This window comes from Halichoeres trimaculatus, unplaced genomic scaffold (genome assembly GCF_033239565.1).
Source record: "Halichoeres trimaculatus isolate MK-OKI-2021-1 unplaced genomic scaffold, fHalTri1.1 fHalTri1_scaffold_23, whole genome shotgun sequence".
NCBI classification, from domain to species: domain Eukaryota; kingdom Metazoa; phylum Chordata; class Actinopteri; order Labriformes; family Labridae; genus Halichoeres; species Halichoeres trimaculatus.
In genome coordinates, this window is record NW_027437201.1 from 9405431 (window position 1) to 9418194 (window position 12764).

A 12764-nucleotide genomic window follows, 5' to 3' on the forward strand; every position below is an offset into this window, starting at 1 on the left:
TTGACTGCTCTGAATAACTACTTCCACTCTCTACCATGAACACACAAAGTCACTTGTGAATCAGGCAGAGGAGAGGGTTGGAAGCAGACACTGACACACATGTATAGAGGTCTAAAGGATATGAGTGAGCAGGATTATTCCTATAAAAGTTGACTTTAAAAAAAAAAAAAAAAATCCTGCAGACTCTACCTTTAAAGGTATTTAAACTAAGCTCAGCATTGGAGTTTGTATGATTCAAAATTATCACTTCTACTGCATATGAATATCAGCTCCAAATATTAGTTATCAGCCTTCTTGGTAACTAATAATTGTTATCAGCCCTGAAAAAAGCGTATCAGTCTATCTCTAAAGCACTTTGTGACTTTGAGCTGAATAAAGTGCAATAAAATGAATGATTTACTTACTTATGATGCGTTACAGAAATAAACACACCTCATCTCTTTGCTTGCTTCACATTTTATGGCTCAGAACACCAAAACCCAAAAGGCTGTCTCATGACACATTTAAAAACTAAGCACATACATTCTGCAGATTCTTCATATACATCATCATCATCACATATTTCAATAACGATACGTGACATATAAAGTGTCAGAGAGCATTAAATAATGCATGTGCAACCCTAAAGTGCTTCTTCACATTTCTCTTAAGTCAAACTGTTCGCACAGTTTGAAGCTCGACAAATTTCAGGCAAAGGAGAGAAAGCTTCTGTTGGTATGATCCTTCGTCAGGCTAATATAGATAAGACGTTACATGGATGAGTACGGAGCTTATACTCTTCATTCAGTCACAGGTAGCCTATCACACAGGAATCAAGTACAGCCACAGAGAGATACACAGAATAACAAAATCATTTTAAGCACCTTAAATCACCTACGTCTAAAAGTCCATCCGTTATTATGTCAGACATTTTTGCATATGTTGCTCTTATAGGCAGAGGCGAATCTACCATCAGGAAGAAAAAGAAAAAGTGACTTTTTCTACATTTACAATTTGTACTGGATCACAGGAGGTCCATACAGAACCAACATCACTTTATTCTAAAGATTATTATTATTATTGTTTAAGTTTTCTGGTGATAAGTGTTAATGTGGAGTATTTACAAAGTAATGGATAAAAAAAAACTGTGTAAAGACAAGAATGAGTTAGAGAGGAGTAGACAGCTGCAAAGAGATGATTGCATGTTTCAAGTAAATGTTCGAACTCACTGATTTTGGATTCTACAAACTTTAAGTTTCCCTAAAGTCTGTCAAACAATCAAAGCTGAAATTTCCCAAAATGAGTCCCCTTAAATGCAGCTAATGAAGGTTTATCTTGAGACTTTTTCAGCAACCCTTCATGTTCCCCTGCAGCTGACTTCACAGAGTAAAGCATGACAGAGTGTGTATAAAAAAAGACCCAGAAAGGATTTCCTCGGGCTGTGCAGAGTGAGGTAGAGTGAAGGTGGTAAACAGCAGCGTGAGGCACGGGTGTTTTTGTGCAAAAAACGGGTCACATCTGAGACATGAGCTGCTGGTGTTTGACTTCTCATCCCAACATCACTCCTCTCCTCTCCACGCTCTCCCTCCATCACTCTCTGGGTAAATCAGGAACACAACAGAGCAGATAGAAGTCTTTCCAAAGAGATTCAATGAACTGGAAGACAGCAGGTTTGATTTGTCTGGCTTTCTTTGTTTTGTTTTTTTTGGTAAGCATTTAATGCGAAACAGGAAGCACCTCATCAGCCGAGAGTTTCCCTCTATTTTCAATCAGGTCCTCTTTTGTTTTCTGAATGCGAGAGAAAATTTCCCGAAACAGTTCCTTGTACTCCGGCTGGTGGAAGTCGTCTTCGAAGTCCTCCATGTCAGCCAGAGCAGCCGTGAGAGCTGCAGTCTGGACTGACTTGTGGCTCTGCCCGTCCTCCTCCTCCTCGTCCTCCTCCTCCTGCAGCCCCTCGTGGCACCGCCGCAGCAGCTCGTCGTACTTCACCTGCAAGGCACTGTACTGGGCGTCGACCTCATTGAGCAGCGAGATCCCGCGGTACTTCACCACGCCAGCTCGGCGCACGCAGGAGCACTCGTGGTCGTAGATTCTGTCGCTGGTGTCAGGCATCTGTTTCACTTTGATGAGCTGCTCGCTGTCCCAGCGCTTCAGGAGTCGTGGGCTTTTTGATGCCAACGACTCCCCGTCAGTCTCCTCCTCAGGGTGGAGGAACATGGAGTTGGAGAGTAGGCCGTGGAGAACGTCAGGCCTGCAGGATTTCCTTGAGGATTCTGATTTCCAGAGCTGACGAAGCTCGTCAGCTTCCCGTTCCAGCTCAGAAACTCTGGCCTGCAGCAGAGATGAGAAAGAGGGACTCAGATCAAAGACACTGTGGGATTCATCCTCCTGGGACCATGAACAAGTGAGGCGCACAAGAAACACATCAAGACTCATCCATCAGACGTACCTGACATCCCTCCATCTTTGTCACCTGCTGCTCCAGGGCTGCGTTTTCACTCGCCAGCAGCTCAGCCTCTCGCTCTGACTCCTCCCTGCGAGCACGCTCCGTGGCATACTGGGTCTGCAGGGTGCGCAGAGATTGTCGTAGTGATACCTGCTCTTCCTCACGCCATGACACATCCGAGGGCTCAAGGTCATCAGAGGTTTCATCTGGGTCGTAGCTGCACAGAGAGAGACGGTTAGAGCCATGTGCTTGATTTCATCCTGGGACTCTGATTGGCTGAGAGAGAGGAAGCTGTTTGAGGTTTTTAACTTTAGATCAGGGGTCTGCAACTTTAACTTTCATAGGAACCATTTTACCTCAGCTCACCTGGATTAAAATCATTCTGGAGCTATAAAATCTACTTTATCTTCACCATAAAAACTTTAAAGTGGATAAAATTCTATGCATGTTTAAAATCTAGTTAAAATCATCTAAACAAGAAGTGTTTTTTTATATATAAAATTGTTCATGTGATCACATTTTTTTTCCAAACACTTGCATTTTTTTTTTCAATTTAAAGAAACTTGCAAAAATTAAAAAAAGGAAATTCAAAAATATGCAAAAATAAAAAATGCAGTTCTAAAAAAATTTAAAAAAAAGTTTCAAATATTTGAGAAAATTATTTCAAATATTTGAAAAAATAAACGAAATTTCATGAATTTTCATAAATTTAAAAAAAGTTTTGAAACCTTAAAATATTGAAACTTTGCCAAAATTAAAGAATTTTTGTTATTTAGAAAATTTGCCTATTATGTTTTACATTTTAGTGACTAAAAAAAAATGCAAAAAATTCATCAAAAAAAAAATGTTATTTAAAAAATCTGCCAAGATCTTCTTAAATTTTTGTGGTTTTATTATTTGGAAAAATTATTCAAAATTTGAAAAAAATCAAAAATTTCAGACAATTGTCAAATTTTAAAAAATCTGCAAAATTTACATGAAATTCTTGGAATTTAAAAAAATTTGCTTAAATTCTAAAAAAAATTTGAAATATCAAAAATTTGCTAAACTTTCAAACATTTTGAAATTTGGTTTAGTTATCATACCAGGGGTCTAAAACCCAAGTTAGCCACAGATGCAATGAAAGTTGGTGGGCTGTTGATGTTATAGGAGGTGAAGTAGAGCGATGGCAGGCTTTATTGCAAGATGTGATGCATATTTATGTATGTTTTTCTGTAGTGACAAGGTCTTTAATCATCAATACCTTCTTAAGGAAAAATAAAAATTCTTGGTTTTGAAGCTACAGGGAGCCACTGCAAAGAAGTCAAAGAGTCGCATGAGGCCCCAGAGCCGCAGGTTGCAGACCCTTGAGCTAGATCTTTGCAAGACTTGTCCAGGAAAGAGGAACTTAAACACCACTGAAAACAGAAATGTGACGTAAGACGGTGAGAAACATCATGGAGGGTGAGAGAGCACACTCATCAACAACTTATCAGCCACAGATCAGATTAGGAAGCTGCTTCAGGACGATATGAAGACATGTTTGTACCCTCCAGCTCAGACTTTGACCTCCCTCTTTCCAACCTGATCTATCAAACACTCTCTGTGTTGGCTGAGATGTTTTCAGGGGCTGCATTAACCTGTGACGCACAGCACGGTCCAAGCAGACAGGAAGTGACCACAGCTTGAAAGAGTCAGCGTTAGACTGCTGCGAGGTAGACGTGGACAGCTGCCAGGGAGGAAGATTAGCCCTCATAGGGAGGGGGGGCCAAAGCCAGGAGGACTCAGGGGAGGATTTGCTGCTTTCCTTGAAGCTTACAAAGAGCTGCTGGAGCCGGGGCCATGAAAGCCTGGATTCTAACCAGGTTAAAGAATTAATCTTTGACCCAGAACTACAACTAAATTCACATTTCTTACACTCTCCTCAAACTTCCAGAGAAAACATTGAGCCGGAGAATTTCACGGCACAGTCATGAGAACGAAATCCTGTTGAGCTTCTATAGTGATGATGAGTATTTCTGATAAATCTTAACTGTAAAGTCAACACCATCCTCACGTCTGCACGTTAACACTGAACCACAGCGAGCAGCTGATTAACCCAGCTTGGCATAACAAACGGAAACATGGAAAAGCTCGCCCGGCTCCATTTTAAACAAGGTTAAAAAATTAACGCTGGCAGAACTTCAAGAACTCATTACACGTTTATTTTTTTTCCTATGAACACACCTTGGTCCCTGTTTCTGTTGATTCTGCTGACCTGAAACTCTGCTGTCTGAAGCAGCAGTTTGTGATGTGTCGTGCTTAACAAAGAGGTGCTCTGTCATAACAAAGAAATGAATCATTATTGATAAAGTCACGTCTTTTTATCGTCTCATTTGACTCTTTATCCCAACAATTTGATGTACTAGTCAATATCAAATACATCTTTTTGACGTCTCGCCATTATGGCTGAAAACTTGTGAGTTGTCTATAAACTCAGTGAGATGTTTGTCAGTCTTGTTTCTTTTGCAATTTCCTGCAGCTCTTTCTACAACACATCTACAAGAGCCTGTGGTTTAGACAGACTTCACTGTGAAGAGTGTCAGGGTAAAACCATCAGTGTATCTGTGCCTCACAAGGCTTGATCGGTATCGGTGGGAAGAGATCCACGGTGTTGATCCATGCAAACAGCACCATGCCTTTTTGTCTTTTTTTTTTTAACCAGCGCTCTTTGCTACTTCATTTGAAATGTTGCCTCTGATGCACTTGCTTTGTTTGTAGCTGAATTACCAGTCAACTGATCACAATTTTCTGGCCGATCACCTTTCACCAATCTTTAAAAAGTCTGACCTGCCGATACCGATTTGGGCTGATGACAATTTTTTATTTTTTATAACTGACAGCATATACCTTAAATGGTCCAATCTTATCTTAATTGAAAATCATTGAAAAATACTCGTGAAACAATAAAATCTTTATGTTTTAACTTAAACAACCAATAAAGTGCCCTGAGTTTTAGGTCTCAGAGCAAAAATCAACAATGGCTGGCTGTCAGACCTTCCCAGAGGTATATAAGATCAGTTTCATAAAAAAGGACGGGCCCATCAGCGATCCCCCAAAATTAAGGAAATCGGCATCAATTGATCGGCCGGCCGATTGATTGGGGCATGTCTAATTTTGAAGATCTTTTATGATTGTAAACATTTAAATATTTCATAGTTTAAATAAATATTAACTTCAGTAATTCAATACACTCATTTTTTTGCCTTTTACCTAAAACATTACCAGTCTTACCCCACAGAAGAGCATGCAGGTTATTATTTAACACTGGTATCGGATTAGTATAGGTATCAGTCGATATCAGTATTGGTTTTGGAACCAGAAAAGTTGGATCAGTGCATCCCTAAAAAGAAGTGTTAGAAACTAGACATGCTGACTTAATTTTGGGGGATCAGGGATCAGTGATCAGGGATTGGTGATCGGTCCATCCTTACATATGAAACTGATCTTATATACCTCCAGGAAGGTCTGACAGCCAGCCATTGTCGCTGTTTGCTCTGAGACCTAAAACTCAGGACACTTTATTGATTGTTAAAGTTAAAACATAAGGATTTTATTGTTTCACCAGTATTGGAATGATTTTCAATAAAATAAGATTGGGACAAAATAAAAAATAAAAATGGGTATTTGTCCAAAGATTGGTGATCGGTGATTGGCCAGAAAATTGTGATCGATTGGAAACATTTCTGCCACAGGCATATAGTCCTTTTCTCTGTCAATGTATGTGTAAAATAATCCTTTATGGCCTCAAATATATCAGATATTTCTGCAGTTCAGCTCTGCTCTGATGCATCTTGACTGCATTTGTCAACTCACACCAGCTGCATGTTCAGTCAAGCAAGCCGCATGACTGACAGAAAGCTGGAGACGCGAGACTGAGCTGTTCCTGTGCTTCACCCCAGCGATAAGTCTCTCTTCATCCATGTTGGGCTGTAAAACCTCAAACCTTCTGACTCCTAGTACGGCTCGGGTGTATTTTAGCTCCTGAGTTTCCTCACCTGAGCGTGTTTTGCAGCTCCGTCAGGCACGACACACTCTGAGCGCCTCCAGGTGACCACTTGTATCTGTGCTGACGTTTCTGAGGCTGTGACGGACTCAGTTTCAGCTGCTCCACCTGATGCTGCAGCTCCTCCACCTGCGTCTGCAGCAGCTCCACCGTCTCTGTCAGGCTGCGCAGAGAAAGCAGTGTCGCCTCAGGTTAGTGGTACAACATTAAAAAGCTGTTAGCTGTGCCTGGTGTTTGTTCTCTCACCCTTGGATCTTCTGCTGGGCCATCCTGTTGTCCTGAACCAGTTTGTGGTTGTTCTGCTCCAGCTCCCGGGCCGACACGTCCAGCTGCTCGTACACTTTGGCGTGCTGGTCGTTGACCTGTCGGAGGAGGTCCACCTGCTTGGTCAGGTACTGAGGAGAGACAGGAAGAAACACGACTAAATAAGACAGCTGCTTAAATCTCTGTTATGTACAGGTCCCTCACGCTTCAGCTTCCATGTCCCAGAACTGAGCCTAACTGCCAAACTGAAGTTACTGCTTACAAATCATTAACTTTTCAATGATTAAAACAGCAGTCGGCAGAATTATATAATATTAGGGAATGTAAGGCTTCATCTGAATGTTTGTTTTCCCAGCAACACCTGAACGCCTCTTATAATCTCCTTCAGGTAAGAGTTTCTTTGAGAACAGGTTATCTTATCAGCCACAGCGGCCAGGAGGACACTTTGAACCTTGGGTCATCTAATCTACGCGATCAACACCTCCGAAAAGAAAAACACTCAACCTCAGCTTCACAGCATGCAGCGTTCAACGTCTGAGTGCAACGCGTACATCCCACACACACACACACACACACCCAGGAGGAGTCAGTGAGGGGTATCTGTGTCATGTATACATCACAGTTTAACCACTAAAGTGCAACAGTGAGGGAGGTAATAAACTGCAGCACAGGTCAGGAGCTGGACTCAGACCTGTGACGCTACAAGAGCCCAGCCAGAGGTCTTAAAGAGATTAATTCAGCGTGTCAGTGCCGGGAGGGGGGCAGGATTTAGTGCTGGCTTTACTCAAGAAAATTAAAACCAGGCCTGAGATGTGGGAAACCAGAAAAACCTGAGCTTAAATATTGAATTCCTCAAAGTAAGTTTGTTCAAAGGTTACAGCCGAGGGTTTATAGAGTTTGACTAAACATAAATCATATATTTTATCTACTTTTACATCTTTATAATAGTTATTGTAGGAATCCTTCCAGGGAAAATTGCATGACAGCACAAAAAACTTGAAGAATTTTCTGTGTTCTCAAAGTAAACTGAGTGAGTTTGAAGCCCTGGGTGGCGTCTGCAGGTTTACTCAGTGTAACTTTTGAGGAAGAATCTGCATAGTATCAAATAGTTTGATAAAAGGAAATAAAATAACGCAGAATTTAATAAAATTCACAACATGCATTTAACAAATGAAACAAAAAGTCACAGTACTGAAGCACAAAAACTACTGAAGCACACAGAGATACGGGGATTGAGTGTTGCCTGGAAGGCAAAAATCAGGGAAAACAACCCTTAAAATTCCCTGTACAGCTACCAGGGTCCTCTGTTTGGTACCAAGCTTCTTAAAGTGACTCAATATTAAAGAAGCTATAAAGGTGAGTGGTTAAACAATCAGGTTTTGGGGGGTATTTGTCTCCCCATCCCATGCCAGATGTTTTGGTTACATTTTAAATTAAAGGTACCAATCAAGTCAGCAAATTTAAGTTAAAGTTAAAGACCTTTTTACCTCTATCTCTTGCAGTTGCTCCTGGTTTGTGGAGTACATCTGCTGCAGGCCCTGCTCCAGCTCCCTGTTTCGCTCCAGGAGTGTCTTCCCGAGCTCAGCTGCCAGCTGCAGGTCTGCAGGAGAGACGAGGAGAGACGGGGACGGTGAATGCTTCAGGACTCACAGTTTGGTCTCTGTGATGGACACTGAAGTGAACAGTAAGATCTGCAAGGTTTTGATCCAGTTTTTGAGAACACACTGAATATTAAGGTCTCTCAATAATAGCAAAAGGTGAGGGTTACCTTTAATGAACCTTCAAATTTAACTGAGTCAGGTAAATGCTGTCACCTGTCCTTCAACTATACTCACTGTTAACCTCAGTGTGCAGTAAAACTGAGAGCCCTGGAATAAAAATACAAAAATCTGACTAACTAGAGGGAAATATTCAACAACATGCAAGAAATATTTAGTATAAGATCATGCAATAAGCATTAAAAAAGGTCTTCAAAGTCACTCCTCATTAAACTCAGAGCTCTCCTGTTTTTTTTCCACGCTGCAGCATGTCTGTGTCCTGCTGACCCTGCTTTAGTCTGAGCTGCTTAGATTTATTTCACTCATTTTTATGTGTGTAAAAACAAACCAAAGATTATACAAAAAAATGAAACACCTCAGTAGAACTAACCTGCAGGGACAAAGGGTGACTTTGAAACGCGAGGCTTGTGTTGGTATCAACAGTGGAAATAACCTCAATATTACAGCTGTAATGTTTCTACTAGATTTACAGCCCACTGCTCAGATCAATACGGTTCTTTATTTTTCAGGCTTAAGAGACAAAGAGAGAGGAAACTGTACCATGTTCAAGGTCCTGCTTGTCGTACCACGGTTCCTCCTCCTTGATTTCAAATTCTTCGTCCACAATCATGTCCGTCAGCATCCTCAGCCTCACACAGATGGAAGATTTTTAAACATGATGAAGACAAAGTTTGTGAAACGCGGATAAACGCGTCAGTCCGCGTCCTGGAGGCTGCTGTGGGCACGCCTGCAGCCGGCAGCGGTGAGCGTGCATCACCGGGTGGAAGGACGGGCAGACTGTCGGAGGGAGAGGGACAGACGGACACCTCAGAGCTGACGAAACCCTCCTATGCTGCGGGTGGACTTCCGGTGTTGTGTTGCAAAATAAAAGCAGCCTTTTCGACATGACGCGGCACTTCTGTTTTTAAAGAAGTTATCTATCAGGCAGAAAATCCAATGAGCGGAATTATTCCATACATAAGTCTAAAAGAATATAAATTAATACTATTCGGTTGGAATATTCACGTATGGGCAGACCCAGAGATCCTCAACAATCAGTGAAATAATGAAGGCCTGCTTAGTACTGAATTAAGTCTGTTCATTAGCCTATTTCAGATTTGGAAGGATGTAGCTAAACCTTTGTGCCCAGGTTAATAGGTAATAATTATCTTGTGCACACTGACTAAATTTAAAACAAATAAACGCATAAATCAGTTTAAAAAAATAAATAAATCTGCTATTAGTTTAGAATTTGTTTTTACATGAAACAAAAGAGATTCTATTTTTGAACTTCTGGAATCTCTTGAAATGTTGGTTTGATAATAGGTAGCTGACTCAAGTTTTAAAGTTAAAGAGTATTAAATAAAAAATGATTCAAACAATATTTATAATAATATTAATAACAATAATAATAATAATAATAATAATAATAATAATAATAATAATAATAACAATAATAATAATAATAAGTATTATTATTATTATTATTATTATTATTATTATTATTATTATTATTATTATTATTATTTAAAATGATTATTATAAATTAAGGGGAAAAAAACACATCAGTACCTAAGAGGACTATGCACGTATTTACTTGGCAGAAAACAAAAATGGGATTAAACCAGCCACATGATTTACTATTAATCCGGGTACGTCACATCAGAAGGACCAATGTTGACCTTCGATTACCCGGATGTGCTTGGTCTCCCACCTGGACACTGATGGCGGGTGTACCTGTACAGTCCATGGATGTATCACACTGCAAAGCTAGTTTCGCCCTTTTACACTGTTCATGACGAGGTCTTTTTTTCTGGTCCTGGTCCCTGTATCGTTAGCAAACTTAGTTTTTGTCGGGGAGAAGAACCTGGAGGAACAAAGGGGCCAGTGAAAAACACGAGGTTCGTAATTTGCTTGAGTAAGTAACCCACTAGTTTCTGAAGTTGTAACGATGCAATTTATTCAGTATGGTCAAAAAAGCCTTTCTTTGCATTATAACACTCAGTTCCTCGTGCTTTATTTTGAAGGTTAGACGACTGAGTATCCGGTGCGCACCTGTTTCTAGCTCGGGATTTGATAAGCGGTTCATCTCACCTGCGTCTGTTTGGTTTCTCCCTGGAAACCGCAGCGTAATGACACAGTGGCCACAAGGGGGCGCTGGAGGAACAGGGGCGTATTTATCCAGCTGACACTACAGCATGGTTAGTTTAAGTCTGTTAATTTTTCACATTCATATTCAACATTTAAACAGTTTCCCGAATGAAAATACCTGTTCATTTATTTATTTTTATACGAATTCTATGATTAAATAGTTTAAATTCTCTTTATTCATTTTTTGGCATCTTGTAGTTTTTAGCTGATATTCTTACCTATTTATTTAATTTGCTTTAATTTTTCACATCCTACTTCATTGTTTTAGCTTTCTTAACCTTTAAACTGTTACAATAAATGTCATGTAGATGTAAATAAGTCTCTTCTCTCAAATATTTCTTTACAAAATAATTCACCATTATTCAATTTTTTTTATTTATTCAATAATATTTTAATTCAACCACTGAAAAGCACTTATTTGTATGAAAGGTACTTTATGAAATAAAGTCCAACCAAAACATTTATCATAGAATTAACCTGTTTAATCTCAAAATTTTACGTTCAAAATAAGTGCATGCTTTTTATTCTTTAGACCTCTAGTATGCTTTATGTAACTTTTTTCTTAAAATTTAATGTTATTATTATTATTTTTTAACTCATTTTTTCATATACCTTAATTTCAAAGCCCAAATTAACTTGACGTAATTTTATTTAGATATCCCTGAGGTAAAAAATAAAATTTGATTAAATGGATTACCCTTCTCCAGTATGATTTTAACTCAAAAATAGATCTTTTATCATTAAAATGTGACCGTGACCATGGTTTTAAAGGACTGAAAAATAACTGACTCCTTGTATTTTTGTATAAAACCAAGTTTTTCCAGAGTTGCTATAAATAAGCCACGTTTTGTTTCTGTCTGCAGGGCTTGTTTTTGAAGCTGGTGGCTCCGTGTCAGACTACATCACCATGAGGATGTTCACTCTGAGACAGTAGGTCATAAATGTAATGGAATAAATAGAGAGTGTGAGAGCAAAAGGGGATTTATTTGTCAAACCAGAGAATCTCTCTGCCAACGTTTCCGACCTGACCCTCAGCAGGACGCCAGAGAGCGTTGAACTGAAACACAAACTTCTTTCACACTGGAGGAATATTCTTCTAGTTTCCTTGTCTTTCTCTGAGTGCACGGATGGTTCGCTCAGACTGAGAGGGCGTGAGACGTCAATGGTTGAGTCATCTTTCAGAGAGGGAAAGTTTCTGTGAGTAGCCGAGGTCTGTAGACCTCAGTGGGTGCAGTGAGAGTGGGTGGCAGCCATTGATTCAGGATGAGCTGGTTTCATGATTTGTTTGGAATATCTAAAAAATGTGGGCCCTGAATTCAACAGCTAGACAGCTCTAGTGCTGCTTTCTGCGAACTTAATTAAACAACTCATCCACTTTTCTCTATTATGTTCAGTACAGTTGTTCTGTTTAATCCCATTAACATGTCAGTGATAAGTACGTGCTCTGATGGTGCATGTTTCCATCAGCGGGTGGCAGTGTGGTCCAGGAATTCTTTCTTAACCCAAGACACTTTTTGAAACAAAGAAGACATGCTGCATGCAGATTTCAGGCCTGCACAGAAAAATATGTAACGTAGAAATAATGTGCATGTTTCATGTTGCTGTCATGATGTGAAATAACACTTTTTAATTGATCTGCTGTTAAGCTGATGGCTAGCTTGAGTTTTATTTGACTGCATCAAATGATTGTAAAGCATAAACAAAAATCAGATAAGAGACTAATTCTTATAGTTTATTGCAATAAATTTAAACTTTTGCAATCAGCATACAGTCATATAATTATCCGTTTGTTAGTAACTACAAAATTACTATGAATTAATGCATTAAAATAAACATAAAGAGGTTTAAAGTCCAACACTTAAGCCCAAAAATGTACAGTTTTCAACATATTTAGAGGGAAATAAGGCAAGATACTGCACTTAAACTGCTGCACATCAGGTTTCACTTTCATTATGATGAAGAGAGCTGTCAGCTGGTGATGAATGATGTACTGCTGTGGGCCCCAGAGAGTTATGATGAAGACAGCACCAGCCTCTTCATCACTGCTTCTGTTTTCTTGTTTAATTCATGCTACAGTTTACGGCCTACAGAGTGTGTGCATGTTACTCCTGATGTTTCTAGAGCGGACGTCTAAGTTTACTGA

The 12764-nt window shown here is 39.6% G+C and overlaps 2 protein-coding genes across 2 annotated transcripts in view; one reads left to right on the forward strand and one right to left on the reverse strand.

Moving 5' to 3' along the window:
* Positions 1-445: 445 nt before the first annotated feature.
* On the reverse strand, positions 446-9314 carry LOC141785625 (cerebellar degeneration-related protein 2-like). Its single transcript, XM_074664056.1, has 6 exons — positions 9032-9314; positions 8201-8313; positions 6696-6844; positions 6442-6612; positions 2429-2642; positions 446-2310 (listed from the first exon to the last, which is right to left on the reverse strand). Exons 1-6 carry the CDS (start codon positions 9111-9113, stop codon positions 1696-1698), a joined length of 1344 nt encoding a protein of 447 aa, XP_074520157.1. The 5' UTR covers positions 9114-9314; the 3' UTR covers positions 446-1695.
* Positions 9315-10210: 896 nt separating this feature from the next.
* LOC141785133 (neurotrypsin-like) overlaps positions 10211-12764 on the forward strand; it is a 42004-nt gene continuing 39450 nt past the window's right edge. Inside the window, exons 1-3 of the mRNA XM_074663286.1 lie at positions 10211-10388; positions 10498-10671; positions 11485-11551. The gene's annotated coding sequence lies outside the window, so the exon portion shown is untranslated. The remainder of the gene's footprint in view (positions 10389-10497; positions 10672-11484; positions 11552-12764) is intronic.